This window comes from Bubalus kerabau, chromosome 2, assembly GCF_029407905.1.
Source record: "Bubalus kerabau isolate K-KA32 ecotype Philippines breed swamp buffalo chromosome 2, PCC_UOA_SB_1v2, whole genome shotgun sequence".
NCBI lineage: Eukaryota > Metazoa > Chordata > Mammalia > Artiodactyla > Bovidae > Bubalus > Bubalus kerabau.
Genome location: NC_073625.1, coordinates 104,938,814 through 104,953,238, shown reverse-complemented (window position 1 = coordinate 104,953,238; position 14,425 = coordinate 104,938,814). Strand labels below are relative to the sequence as shown.

Here is a 14,425-nt window from a genome sequence, read left to right as displayed (position 1 = left end):
CCATGGACAGGGGAGCCTGGTGGGCTACAGTCCATAGCGTTGGAAAGAGTGCAACACGACTAAAACAACTTAGCACGTATGTCTGATTTAGTAGTCAGTTTAATAAGCATTTGTTGTTACTCGAGCATGGTACTCAGGGTTCTCACCTCCCCTTCAAAATTGATCCTTCCATTACATACACTATCTACTCTGAGAACAATTCTGCTATGCATTTTTCCACCTTATTTATTTTTAAAAATGTCTATCCCCTTGATAGGGGCTTCCCCAGTGGCTCAGCAGTAAAGAATTCCCTGCAATGCAGGAGCTGCAGGAGATGTGGGTTCGATCCCTGGGTTGGGAAGATCTCCTGGAGGACAGCATGGCTGAAGAATACCCACTTCCGTACTCTTGCCTGGAGAATCCTGAGGTCAGAGGAGCCCAGCAGGCAACAGTCCATAGAGTCGCAAAGAGTCAGACACAACTGAACCGACTTAGCATGCACGCATTCTCCTTACAGACTGATGTTCAGGAAACTGCCTGGTAACCCTGCACCATATCCAGGTCTGAACAGAAACACATATTATTCCCGTATAACCTCTGCTACTTAAAGGCTTAAAACTCTTGCCCTAAAATAAAAGAGCAGCCTCACATCATAAGTGTTCAAATATTTGGTATACTATATTTTTATTTGATCTTCCATTATGATGAAAACATGGTAATATCAGATAGATTTTAAAAGGGAATCATATACCAACCCCTTTTGGTGAATTTCCCTCAATTGACTCTGATTCTGAAGCCCGACTAATTGATTCACGGGTAAAACTGATTGACTTGGATAATTTTTCATCTCTCTCCCCATAGTCATGCAGGCTGCTTCTTCCTGGACTTCTGTAAGAAACAGAGCATAGAAACATAAACAAGGTTACTTCTGAACAAATAACTGATTTAGTCTTCTCATTCAGGTCCTTTTCTATTATAAAGCATTTTGAAGACAATTTTTTTAAAGTAACAGATAAGCTTCTACCTATAACAAAGTTATATTCTTAACTCACATGCAAATTGATCTCACTGCTGAAAATAAAATATGCTTATGTAAGATTTTATAAACTTCAGAAACCATTTAAAAATGAATCAAGTATAAATGGCCATAACAGCAACGAATACATTGAACACTGCTTGCTTAAGTTTTAGTTGTAAACAATGAAGATGCTTCGAAAGGGTCAAGGTAAGTGTTTGAGTTGGATGTTAGATGGCACCAGAAGGCAGTTTTAGATCTCATCCCTTCCCTTCAGATTCAGTCCCAGCTGAGATAGCACATCTCTCTGAGAAGGGGAACTCCTGACGTCTGAGCACAGAGCCCATCCATCAGTCCATGCTCTCCTCATTCCTGAGAATAAAAATTCCTAAGGTTAAAGGAGAAACTTCTCAAATGATCGTAGGGACACAGACTACAATAAATGCCTTGAGACTTGCTTTTCGTCTTTCAGGGAGTGGAAAAAAAAAAAAAGGAAAGTGTATGAAATATAAAAGGAGCACAAAAGGATCTCATTTCCAGTGCTCAACTTTATTGAGCGATTAGTATTACTATTTGATCATTACTATATTTAGATGTAAAGCTCTTCTAAAATAAAGTAGTAGCCTGACATCTGAGGCCAAGTTATCCTGAGAAAGAAAGAGAAAAGCCAGAAGAGTCTATACTATACTACTCCACTCAAGTAATACCTAGATCTACTCCTGGCCAATAGAATGGTAGCACCTTGAGGGAACAGGAGAAATGGCTCCTAAAGACAAAACCACAAGCTGAGTGCCTGTAGCTGAGGATTTTAAGGATGGAGGTGGATTGTGGAAAAATAAAAAAAGAGGACGGAGAGTGAAGAAAAGATTGAAAGTGAAGAGAAAAAAGATGAAAGAGCAGAGGAAATAAAGATCTAGAAAGGTGTGAGGCAGACACACTTCTCTCAGAGGTTGGAAGAACGGGAAAAGAGTAGAAGAGCAAATGAGGATCCTGCCACATCTTCTTTTAGAAAGCACTTGGTCACCTGAAGAAAAGCTGGATGTTACACTGTGTTACTGTGCACAAAGCAGCGGATCAAAAATATTTACTCCTTCTGTCTTCAAAGACTAGAAAATTTTCAAGTCGGCAGGAACCTTGGAGATCACCTAGTTTAACTGCCTCCTTTCACGGATGAATAAACTGAGGATCAGAAAGGCTAAGCGATTTGCCTGAGTTTGCTCAGCTGCTAGGTGGTGGTAAAGTTCAGACTAGAATCCAGATCTTCTTTACCACCATCCAAGGTTCTCTGCATTATGTCAAGTGCTTTTCTACCCAACTCCAGTACCTGAGAGAGGCTAGTAAACTTTACAAGGAGAGTAGTCCAATGGAAATGTTTAGCTTTACAGAAAACTAATACAATATACGTATGTAATCCATGTTAAAAAAAAAAAAAGACTGCAAAATATTAGTGCTGAGCTGACACAATATAAATAGGATCAGTACTACTAGAAGATTATCTGGATATGTACACATATTGAGAGTTCAAAAGCTTTCCATCTTAAGACTTATTTGCTATAGAATTTTTAAATAAATAATTTACCAAATTTTTCATTAAGTTTTAATTCATATACTATAAAACTCACCCAGTTTAAAGTGCACAATACAGTTGTTTACCACCATCATCACTTTTTAATTTTAGAACATTTTTATCACCCCAAAGGAAATCCTATACCCATTAGCAGTCACTTCCATTCTTCTTCTGCCCCAGTTCCTGGCAACTACTAACCTACTCTCTATCTGCCTGGATTTACTGATTCTGGACTCCACTTCATGTAGGTGGAATCATACAATATATGATCTTTTGTGACTGGCTCCTTTGACTTAGCATAATGCTCACTGCAGAATTTTCATGTATTATCCTGAGTTATTTGTATTGCTTTGACCTCTGGACAAAATGCATTTTTATTTGAGAGGTTAATAAAAATGTCCACTCTTCCAAGTGAATTCCCATCAGTCAAAAATAGTCTCTCTCTACTCTGAATTTTTTCCACATTACCTATTGCTCTTTTTGGCCCTTATCATTTTCAACCGTCTATTAAAAGTATTTGCATTTTCCATAGTGCTATAAGCTCTTTTCATCAATGCATTCAAATATTTATTGAGTGCCAACTACAAGTCAAGCATGACGCTAGGGTATCCCTGAGAAAAGTCATATTATCTTTGTACCCTCAAAATATCTTCCAGCTGATTTACTTTATTGTTACATGTATGTTAGGTAGCATATTCCATATGGTCAAATATATGGTTTTTCCAGTAGTCATGTATGGGTGTGAGAGTTGAACTTTTAGCTAAGTGCTAAAGAACTGATGCTTTTGAACTATGGTGCTGGAGAAGACTCTTAAGAGTCCCTTGGACAGCAAGGAGATCAAACCAGTCAATCCTAAAGGAAATATTCATTGGATATTCATTGGAACATTCATTGGAAGGACTGATGCTGAAGCTGAGGCGCCAATGCTTTGGCCACCTGATGCAAAGAGCCAACTCATTAGAAAAGACCCTGATGCTGGGAAAGATTGAAGGCAGGAGGAGAAGGGGACGACAGAGGATGAGATGGTTGGATGACATCACTGACTCTATGGATATGAGTTTGAGCAAACTCCAAGAGATAGTGAAGGACAGGGAAGCCTGGCATGCTGTAGTCCATGGGGTCACAAAGAGTTGGACACGACTGAGCAGCTGAATAATAAATGAGCTAAGAACTTAGTAGGTACTTCTCCATATCCTTAATAAAAAGGTTTACTAACACCATGCTTTATGCAAATCCTAGGTGACAGTTAAAAACTTAGAATTACATCATCTGATCTGTATTTGCTTACCAATTAACAAACTATTCATTGTCCTCATCTTTTACTCATTTCACTACAGAGAAGCAAGAGGCTAATTTCACCAAAGGTGAAACAGAAAGCCTGAATTAATAGTCTAAAAGACTTCTGCTTTGACTAAAGATTGATAGATCTTGACATTTCAAAACATTTTGTGGTACCTTGGCTGCACAGTATCCTCAATCAACAGGGAAAAGTTCTCCATCTCTTCAGCATGTAAGCCTAGCTCAGTGCCATAGTCCTCCTGGAGCAGCTGCCAGAATTCCTGTCTGGTCAAGCTCTAGAATGACACAAAGATTAGCCTAACCATTGGGAACATAACAAGTTATAACACAGTAATTCAAAACATGAATTCTGACGTCAAAATAACCAGCTGTGCTGTTGCTAATGTATGGCTTTGGAATTGTTTGACCTTCTAGATATCAGTTTTCCGCATCCATAAAAAGTAGGTCAACAGAACGTATCTGACAGAGTTGATACTGGAAATAGGTAGACAATTTTTAAATGTGTACTATAATAACTACTGTGAATGGGAGGCAAGATATTTAAAATCCTCTTTTTATAAAATAATTTGTTAATAGTTTCTGGCAATTACTAATCTGTAATTTAAAATTTGCAATCCAACCAGTGTACCAGGGTGGTGGATCACCATTCAGAATTCCAATCAATTCAGAATCCCCTCCCCTTAATTTATAATGTATCTGAATATTTTAACTATATGTGAAACCTCATATATCAGTAAATTTTAAATTATATTTTCCTAAAATGCAAAAGTCTGGAGTTTAGAATATTTCCTTTTTTATTTTTATTTAAAGTTTTTTTTTAATGTTGACCATTTTTATAGTCTTTATTGAATTTGTTACAATAGTGCTTCTGTTTTATGCTTTGGTTTTTTGACTGTGAGGCATGTAGAATCTTAGCTTTCCAACTTGGGATCAAACCCATCCCTGCTGCACTAGAAGATGAAGTCTAATCACTGGACCACCAGGGAAGTCTTTATTTCTATTTATTTTTCATAAAGTTCAGCTTGTTCTTTCTTTGTAAGTATCATTGGTGGTTGTTCAGTCGTTCAGTCATTTCTGACTCTCTGCAACCCCATGTACCGCAGCATGCCAGGCTTCCCTGTCCTTTACCATCTCCCAGAGTTTGCTCAAACTCATGTCCATTGAGTCGGTGATGCCGTCCAAACATCTCATCCTGTTATTCCCTTCTGCTCCTGCCTTGAATCTTTCCCAGCATCAGGGTCTTTTCCAATAAGTTGGCTCTTCTCATCAGGTGGCCAAAGTATTGGTGTTTCACCTTCAAGGTACTATCAGTCCTTCCAAGAATATTCAGGGTTGATTTCCTTTAGGATTGACTGGTTTGATCTCCTTGCAGTCCAAGGGACTCTCAAGAGTTTTCTCCAACACTACAGTTCAAAAGCATCAATTCTTCAGTGCTCAGCCTTTTTTATGGTTCAACTCTCATATCCATACATGACTACTGGAAAAATCATAGCTTTGATTAGACGGACCTTTGTCAGCAAAGTGACCTCTCCTTTAATACACTATCTAGGTTCATCATAGCTTTTCTTCCAAGGAGCAATTTCATGGTTGCAGTCACTATTCGAAGTGATTTTGGAGCCCAAGAAAATAAAGTCTATCACTGTCTCCCCATCTATTTGCCATGAAGTGATAAGACTGGATGGCATGATCGTTTTTTGAATGTTGAGTTTTAAGCCAGCTTTTCACTCTCATCTTTCACCTTCATCATAAGGCTCTTTAGTTCTTTGCTTTCTGCCATTAGGGTGGTGTCATCTGTGTATCTGAGGTTATTGACATTTCTCCCGGCAACCTTAATTTGAGCCTGTGCTTCATCCAGTCCGTCATTTTTCATGATGTACTCTGCATATAAGTTAAATAAGGAGGGTGACAGTATACAGCCTTGACGTACTCCTTTCCCAATTTGGAACCAGTCCATTGTTCCATGTCTGGTTCTAACTGTTGCTTCTTGACCTGCATACAGGTTTCTCAGGAGGCAAGTAAGGTGATCTCTTTAAGAATTTTCCACAGTTTGTTGTGATCCACACATCGGTCTTTAGCGCAAAGAAGCAGATGCTTTTCTGGAATTCCCTTGTTTTTTCTATGATCCAACAGATGCTGGCAATTGACCTCTGGTTCCTCTGCCTTTTCTAAATCCTGCTTGGACATATGGAAGTTCTCGGTTCACATATTGTTGAAGCCTAGGTTGAAGGATTTTGAGCATTACCTTGTTAGTATGTGAAATGAGCAGAATTGTGTGGTAATTTGAAGTTCTTTGGCATTGCCTTTCTTTGGGATTGGAATGAAAACTGATCTTTCCCAGTCCTGTGGCCACTGCTGAGTTTTCCTAAGTTGCTGGCATACTGAGTGCAGCACTTTCACAACATCATCTTTTAGGATTTGAAATAGCTCAGCTGGAATTCCATCACCTCCACCAGCTTTGTTCTTAGTAATGCTTCCTAAGGCCCACTTCACTTCATACTCTAGGATGTCTGATTCTAGTGAGTGACCATACCATCATGGTTATCTGGGTCATTGAGACCTTTTTTGTACAGTTCTTCTGTCTATTCTTGTCACCTCTTCTTAATATCTTCTGTTTCTGTTAAGTCCATCAGGGTTAAATAATCTAATATAAAAAACTCATATATTACAAAGGAAAACAAAAATAGTATGAAAATCAATGGTCTGATTTTTAGAAACATTATAGATGGTTAATTAGATAATTAAGCAAGGTAGAGGAAAGCAGCATTACATGAAGCAATTGCTGGCAAGATTCTTTACTTCTCTCATTCATTCAACAGATATTTATTTAGAACCTACCAAATGTATAGGACAACCCAGGTGGCTCAGTGGTAAAGAATCTGCCTGAAATGTGGGAGATGCAGGTTTGACCCCCGGGTGGGGGAAGATTCTCTGGAGAAGGAAATGGCAACCCACTCCAGTAATCTTGCCTGAAAAATTCCATGAACAGAGGAGCCTGGTGGACTACAGTCTCTGGGGTCACAAAAGAGTCAGACACAAGTTAGCGACTAAACCACACCAAATGTATATTACTACACTAGATACTAAAAAGGATAAAAATGATATCCCACTTGTTCTCTAACAACTTACTATAATGTAGTTGAAAAAACACGGGAAACTTTTATGTAAAAGTTAAATAGGACAAACTATAACACTATTACGTACTAAAGAACTGATGGAATCAACATGATATAGAAGTATAAAAGAAAGAAACATTAGTGTGATTTAGGATGATCAGAAAAGGCTTCCATTATAGAAGGGTCTTCAGCTGAGCTGAAGGTATACAACAAATAGAGGAAATGGAGAAATTAAAAAATTGGGAAGCGGAAGTCTACATAACAATATAGAATAAATACATGAAAAACACAAGCAATATTTGTTCTGAAGTCAGTAAACACTGTATCAAACTACTTGGAGTAAGAAATTTAAGTGAGGAAGTAGTAGGGATAAATATAGAGATTTTACAGGGCCAAAACATACAGATATCTTGAATTCTTCCCAGCTATTCCCAACAACATTTCCTTTTTTTTTCTTTCTGTATATCTGCTCTGTCTAGTAGCTTTGGTATCTGTTATGTTACACTAGATGACCTTCATCATTTCATGGAAACTCAAAGACATTAAGAACAAAATTTCTGCACTTTCGACTGCTAGTTCCCAGATGACTAGCATTTCATAAGAGTAGCTGTTGAAACTTCAGATATTATTTCAAAAAGTCAAAAATATCCAAACAGTTACCTACAATAAAGTTATTCAAGCTGGGTAAAATGTCAGGTTACTTTGTTTGGGGCTGAATTCTATTAACCTAGAGTGGTTATCTCAGGCTGATAAGAAACTCTCACTGGAAATAATGAACGTCTAATAAACAGTAAACAATAAGGTTCTAACATTTTATTATTTAATATACACAACTTATTTGGTGGATAAAAAGTCTTTTGAAGCACAGTGTCCATAGAATAAAAATAACAAGGATCACTAGTGGTAGAGAGGGAGAAGGCAATGGCACCCCACTCCAGTACTCTTGCCTGGAAAATCCCATGGATGGAGGAGCCTGGTAGGCTGCAGTCCATGGGGTCACTAAGAGTCGGACACGACTGAGCGACTTCACTTTCACTTTCCACTTTCATGCATTGGAGAAGGAAATGGCAACCCACTCCAGTGTTCTTGCCTGGAGAATCCCATGGACGGAGAAGCCTGGTGGGCTGCAGTCCATGGGGTCGCACAGAGTCGGACACGACCGAAGCAACTTAGTAGAAGTAGTAGTAGTACTGGTAGAGAAAGTTAAGAAACAACTGTGCTTGATCCTAAAGGTACCCCAACCTGTCTGACTCTCACTCCAGAAGAACCATTTGTGAATAGCTTTTTTTTTTTTTTTACAATAGCAGTTAGCTAATACTGATAATTAGCTCTGATAATTATAACTGATATGTTCCAAAGATGTTATCTTTGAAACACTTTCAATGTCATAAATGCATGGTTAACTTTATAAAGAGAAACAAGCAATATTTCAATATACTTATGGAAGATTAAGCTTTTATAAAAACTCTTCAGGAAATAATAGGTATCAAAATATCCCCAAAACAAACTAAAACAAGTAGATAAACAATGAGCTATACACTCTGACAGCTTCCTAAGAGTGAAAGAAATGAAACCTATGAGTAAAATAGTAACAATAAAAATACAATTTTATTTGACTACATATATAAATGTTTTAAATACATTATAAGATACTATCAGGAAGTTAATAGAGTAACTTCAATATATTTTAATCTATTAATTCAATACTAATATATAAGGTTAAGAGAAAACAAAATAGAACTCATTTAATTTGCCACTTATAGATTTGCTAATTTGTTAAAAATGATTTTTTCTACAAAGTTGGCACAAAGTCACAAAAATGATTATTTACAGCCACGTTGAATATTCAAACACTAAAACATATACCCAGACTGATATTCATAATTCTTTCAATAATCAGCAGCAGAACCTGGGTTAAGTAACCTTAAAGAAAATTTAAATCTTAAACAAAGGTTGACCACCTACCTGGGAACAATGGGGAGGAAGGCTCCCCGTTCAGTCTGCTGAGACGAATCAAGCAGTAATCAGATAAGGCTCAAAAGTCAGATCAATTTCTAGCCCTGAAAGCTTTGTATTCTAAGTACACTGCAAGGTTTCTCTACAGTAGAGTTTCAAACATTTAATGACAACTATGTAAAATCACTGCTTTAATCTTCTAGTTTTGTTATGAATTTTCCTTATAAAAGACAAGCTCTACTATAATTTAAAGCACATTATTTGTCACTTCCTGGTTTGTAGAACCAGTACTCTTCCAGGCTGCCGGTCAGAATGCAGAATTGGAAGTTACACCTCACTCTACAGGTTCCCAAGCCACGCCTACTAGAAGAAGGTAGGTAAACAAGGCTTTATTAAAGGGACAGGTCCCAATTTCTTCTGTTCTACACATCGATTAGAAACAATAAAATGCAAATGAAAATACCTTGCTTATGCTCCATTATGTAAAACGCCTATTGCAATAATATCTTAATCTTTTTGTTAAAGTTAAATATTCGATATATTAAGGATTAAATTTTCTTCTCCATGCCGATGCCTCCTATTCAATCCTGGCAATGTCATCACTTCTTCATATACCACTTCTTCAGTGCTAAGTCACATCCCCATGAGACTCCTGCATTAACCCTTTACAACTATCAAGGATTTCGTTTCTTGAGTATTGTAAATAGAATGTCAGGAACGAGCTTTTCGGGTGGAGCAATTCCAAGAAGCAGTCAGTACATTTTTCATCACTCAGACATTTACATCTTGATTACTCAATAATTCTTTCCTTTATAAATATTTTTAACTTTATTCAGAATAATAACTTCCTGGCAGGGACCTTGACTATAGAAAACACTATGCAGAGTCTCAACTACCAGTTCTAATTTATTACCCAGAAGAAAAATTTTCATCTAAATGAAAGATCAAATCTTGCCCTAATTTCTACCTAGCTGTTCCAGCTAGTTTAGTAAAGAGTGTGACAAGTCAAAGGCTACTTGATGAACTGCAAGGATTAACCTCTTGGTGATGAGGTAGGGTTGCTAAAATCTAATCATATTATACAACAGCAGAATAAGGGACCAAAGGGACACTGGAAGATAGTATTTGCTCAAACTGAAGAGAACTCATTATGGGGTGGGCTTCCACTCCCCAAAAACCAGTGCTCTTGACATATTATGGCAGTTCTCATTGACCTAAACCACAGATAAGTATCTTTACTCTACCATGATAACCCAAGAGCTATGAGAAAAACATACATTAACTGTACTATAAATGATCTTTATATACTTTTGCCAAGTATAAAAATCCAAATGACTGGATACAGAGCAGAGCTCAGCAGGTTTAAGAGAGAAAACAGAACCTAAGCCTGGACCTGAAGAAAGTCTGACATACAAAGGCTGAGTGGAAGAGGAGTACCCAGAAAAAAAGGATAGAAATTCAAGAGAGGCAGAAGAAAGTTCAGACAGAATGACATGGAAACCAAGGGAAAAAGGTATTTCAAAATACAGAGACTACACCATGGTGTGAAATGCTGCTGAAATATCAAGAAAGACAAGCTTATGTATGTCAAATTCAAGGGTGCAGAGGAGTGAAGCAATCTGGCAAGCCAGCTGACCATAACTGGAGAGGGCAGGGAGAGGGTAACACAGAGAGGAAGAAGGAGAGAGTCTCTAGGGGAGGGGGAAGCAGCCAGGTATGAAGAGCCTATATTCCGTGTTAAATATAAAAGGGAACCTACCAGTTTACACATAGAAAAGCAACAACTGCAGATGTGTGTTTTTAAAAGATGTACTTTTTAAATGACAGCGTCTTTGGTAACAACCTGAAGGACAGATTCGAGTGTTTAGAGAGATCTTCAGGAGACTACTGTAATGATTCAGGCTAGAAATGATGAGGCTTGATGACTGACATGACACGTTGGCAAAGAAGAGGTAAGCAAACAAGGATGCACCAGGTTTCTGGCTTGGGTGACTGGCCAGGAGGAGGCACACTTCACTGGGCAAGGGAAAACAGATGGAGGAGTTCTGCCAACCAGACAGGTAAAAAAGAGGGAACAATAGACAAATACTTCTACACTGCCAGGTTACTATATAGACTATGTGACTAAAATACTTAGCAATTGGCATTGATTTTTTTCCTGGTAGGTTTGAATACTGCTCTTATTAGATGTCTAACACTACTGGAAAACTTCTAGATTTGCAAGTAATTTCAAAAGGAAGAATCATTGGAGATGGGCATAAGGAGGAATAAGAGGTTTGATAAGGCTGAAGAGTCTGCAAGAGGAAGCTGGATGGCACTCTTCTCAAAGATGACACTAACTTGATCAGTCAGTTAACCACTCTTTGGAGAATGGCCTCAGCACTGTTGACTTCCTAGAGAGGCACTCAGAGCATCTGACTCAAACCAGCTACACTCACAAGCTGCACACACATGCTCCATAGTAAATACACTAATGCTCAGAAGGGGAACAGTCTTTTCTAGACTTCAGAAGGTGTTCATCCTTACCATCCAGGTGCCTGAATACCTTGGAAGTCAGATTAGTAATCAGAAATCTGCATGATAAGCATGAAGTCAGAACAAAGGTAGACGATTTTTAAGGGAAAAACTACCTTTGATGCTGGTGAAGCCTGATGAGTCACTTCTGTCTCATCTCTGTTCGCTCCTCCAGTGGTCAAAGTCTACCTCTGTGACTTTGCTTTTCTGGCCTAAGTCCTAAGTCCTTGGCCTAAGTCTGGCCAAGTCCCCTTCAGATCAACGTATTTTTCCTTTATAGATACTAACATAGGTAATCAACTGTTTGTTTTTTTTAATAATTTTTTCATTTTTGGCCGTGCTGGGTCTTCACTGCTGCTCAGGCTTTCTCTAGTTGCTGCAAGCAGGGGCTACTCTTGGTACAGCCCACAGGCTTCTAATTGCTGGGGCTTCTCTTGCTGTGGAGCACAGGCTCTAGGGTGTGCGAGCTCCAGTAGTTGCGGCATCTGGGTTTCAGTGGTTGTGGCTCCCAGTGTCTAGACCAATAGGCTCAAGAGTTGTGGTGCACCGTCTTAGATGCTCTGTGGCATGTGGGACCTTCCCAGATCAGGGATCAAACCATGTCTCTGCATTACTATGTCTCCTGCATTGACAGACGGATTCTTTACCACTGAACCTTCAGGGAAGCCCTCAATCAACTGTTTTAAACCACTTTTCCCCCAACTGTCATCCTTCAATTACAGATTCCCCAAATAGAAGTGGGAGTGACTTGTATCAAAATTGGGAGAGGGTGGGTCGACATACATTGAAAACCTATCCTCATCACTTCATCTCTAATTCTGACATATGCCTCCTCCTCCTTTCGGCCTTTGGGAATAAGCCTGAAAGCCATTCTGTCTCTTCAAGTCTTAGAATTTAAAATGAGTACAGATTTCTGCTCTATTAGGCCCTGGATTTAAACACTCAGTTCAGTTCAGTTCAGTCACTCAGTCGTGTCTGACTCTTTGCAACCCCATGGACTGCAGCACACCAGGCTTCCCTGTCCATTACCAACTCCCAGAGCTTACTCAAACTCATGTCCATAGAGTCAGTGAAGCCATCCCACCAACTCATCCTCTGTTGTCCCCTTCTCCTCCTGCCTTCAATCTTTCCCATCATCAGGGTCTTTTCCAATGAGTCAGTTTTTTGCATCAGGTGGCCAAAGTATTGGAGTTTCAGCTTCAACATATTCAGGACTGATTTCCTTAGGATGGACTGGTTTGATCTCCTTGCAGTCCAAGGGACTCTCAAGAGTCTTCTCCAACACCATAGTTTAAAAGCATCAATTCTTCAGTGCTCAGCTTTCCTTTTAGTCCAACTCTCACATCTATACATGACTACTGGAAAAACCAAAGCTTTGAATAAATGAACCTTTATTGGCAAAGTAATGTCTCTGCTTTTTAATATGCTGTCTAGGTTGGTCATAGCTTTTCTTCCAAAGAAAAAGCGTCTTTTAATTTCATGGCTGCAGTCACCATCTGCAGTGATTTTGAAGCCCAAGAAAATAAAGTCTGTCACTGTTTCTATTGTTCCCCCATCTATTTGCCATGAAGTGATGGGACCAGATACTATGATCTTAGTTTTCTGAATGTTGAGTTTTAAGCCAACTTTTTCACTCTCCTCTTTCACTTTCATCAAGAGGCAATTCAGTTCTTCGTTTCCTGCTGTAAGTGTGGTGTCATCTGTATATCTGAGGTTATTGATAACCAATAACCTCAATCTCAGTATGTACTCTTTGAGCTTCCCAATAGCCCCATGCACTGGCAAGAGACATCACTGTTACGTCTCTCGGAGGAAAAACAGTGCAAAAAGAACAGTTCAATTTCTGTACACATCCTGCCTACATTAATAGTATCATTAATCCTAAGATAATATCACTAGAAACATGAAAATAGTAACAATGTTGTGGTGGGCTGGGGCCAGACCATAATGTCTCTAAATAAAATCTTAGATTTGGTGGTCTGGCTCTGACACAAAACATGGAAGGGGGAGCAGCTTAACCTCAACCAAACAGTGGAGGACTAGAGGCAGGGGAAGGCTGAGGTTCTCTAAAAAACATAGAAAACACGAATTGTTTGTATCCCAGAAGGGAGCTATCACTGTCTTCTGGCCCCACAAATCCCAACCACTCAACGTCTGTTCTTCAAGAAGGTGCTAAACTCAAAGGCTGTGAACTAAGCTGAAGCACTATCAATTACAGCACGGATGACAGGGTGACACTTTAGACACATGCCTAAAACTGCAGACTTACAGTAAGTAAACTAAGCCAAACATCTGAAATAAACTGCCCTTTCTGAAGGACAGCATCAGAGGAACTGTATGAATGGGGGAAAAAAATGTACTTTTAAAAACATTCTTTCTCAAAGGCACCATATCTTCCTCAGGCTTTTTTCACCTCTTGTAGATTTATCTTACTGGAGAAATTTAAATACACACATACTTGACATACACACACACAGAGAAATTTAAAATCATCCTGTTGTCTTAATCAATCCTAACGGAGTAATCTTTTATATAGATTTATATGCTTTAAGGATTTCTTAGACAAAAGTAAGCAAAAATAACACTTATATCATTCTCAAATTCCTGAATTACAAGTAAATATGATTATAATATTCTGAACTTAAACTATCTAAAAACAGTTTGAATATACACAAAATTTATTATTCAAATTACTTGTGTTTTTTCTAGAATTTTGTAGTTAGGCTGTATAATTAATGGATTTTGGTTTTTACCTTCTCTTTAAATACAGTATTACAAAAGATCAACGAATCTAACCAATGTGGCTTATCACTTTAAAAAACTAGAAGATAATTATGGCTCATAAAATTATGGACAACACTAAGACTACATCAAGCACCTCGCCCTATGCCTGGCACCTAATACTTCCTAAGTGGGAGTTACTATTATTGTTATAGATATTAATAAGTTAAAAAGGACTGTTCTTCAAAGATCACTAAGAGA

The 14,425-nt window shown here is 38.4% G+C and overlaps 1 protein-coding gene across 4 annotated transcripts in view; it reads right to left on the bottom strand.

The window, feature by feature from the left end:
* Positions 1 to 14,425, bottom strand: part of GRAMD1C (GRAM domain containing 1C) — a 98,970-nt gene that overhangs the window by 32,740 nt on the left and 51,805 nt on the right. For 2 of the 4 annotated variants that reach the window (XM_055568214.1, XM_055568213.1), the window contains 2 exons: positions 4,017 to 4,135; positions 735 to 867 (listed from right to left, as the gene is read on the bottom strand). In XM_055568214.1, coding sequence (XP_055424189.1) covers positions 735 to 867; positions 4,017 to 4,060 — 177 coding nt within the window. In that variant the 5' untranslated portion in view covers positions 4,061 to 4,135. Of the gene's footprint in view, positions 1 to 734; positions 868 to 4,016; positions 4,136 to 8,938; positions 9,270 to 14,425 lie in introns of those variants that run through there. The other 2 variants (XM_055568211.1, XM_055568215.1) reach the window with 2 other exon arrangements.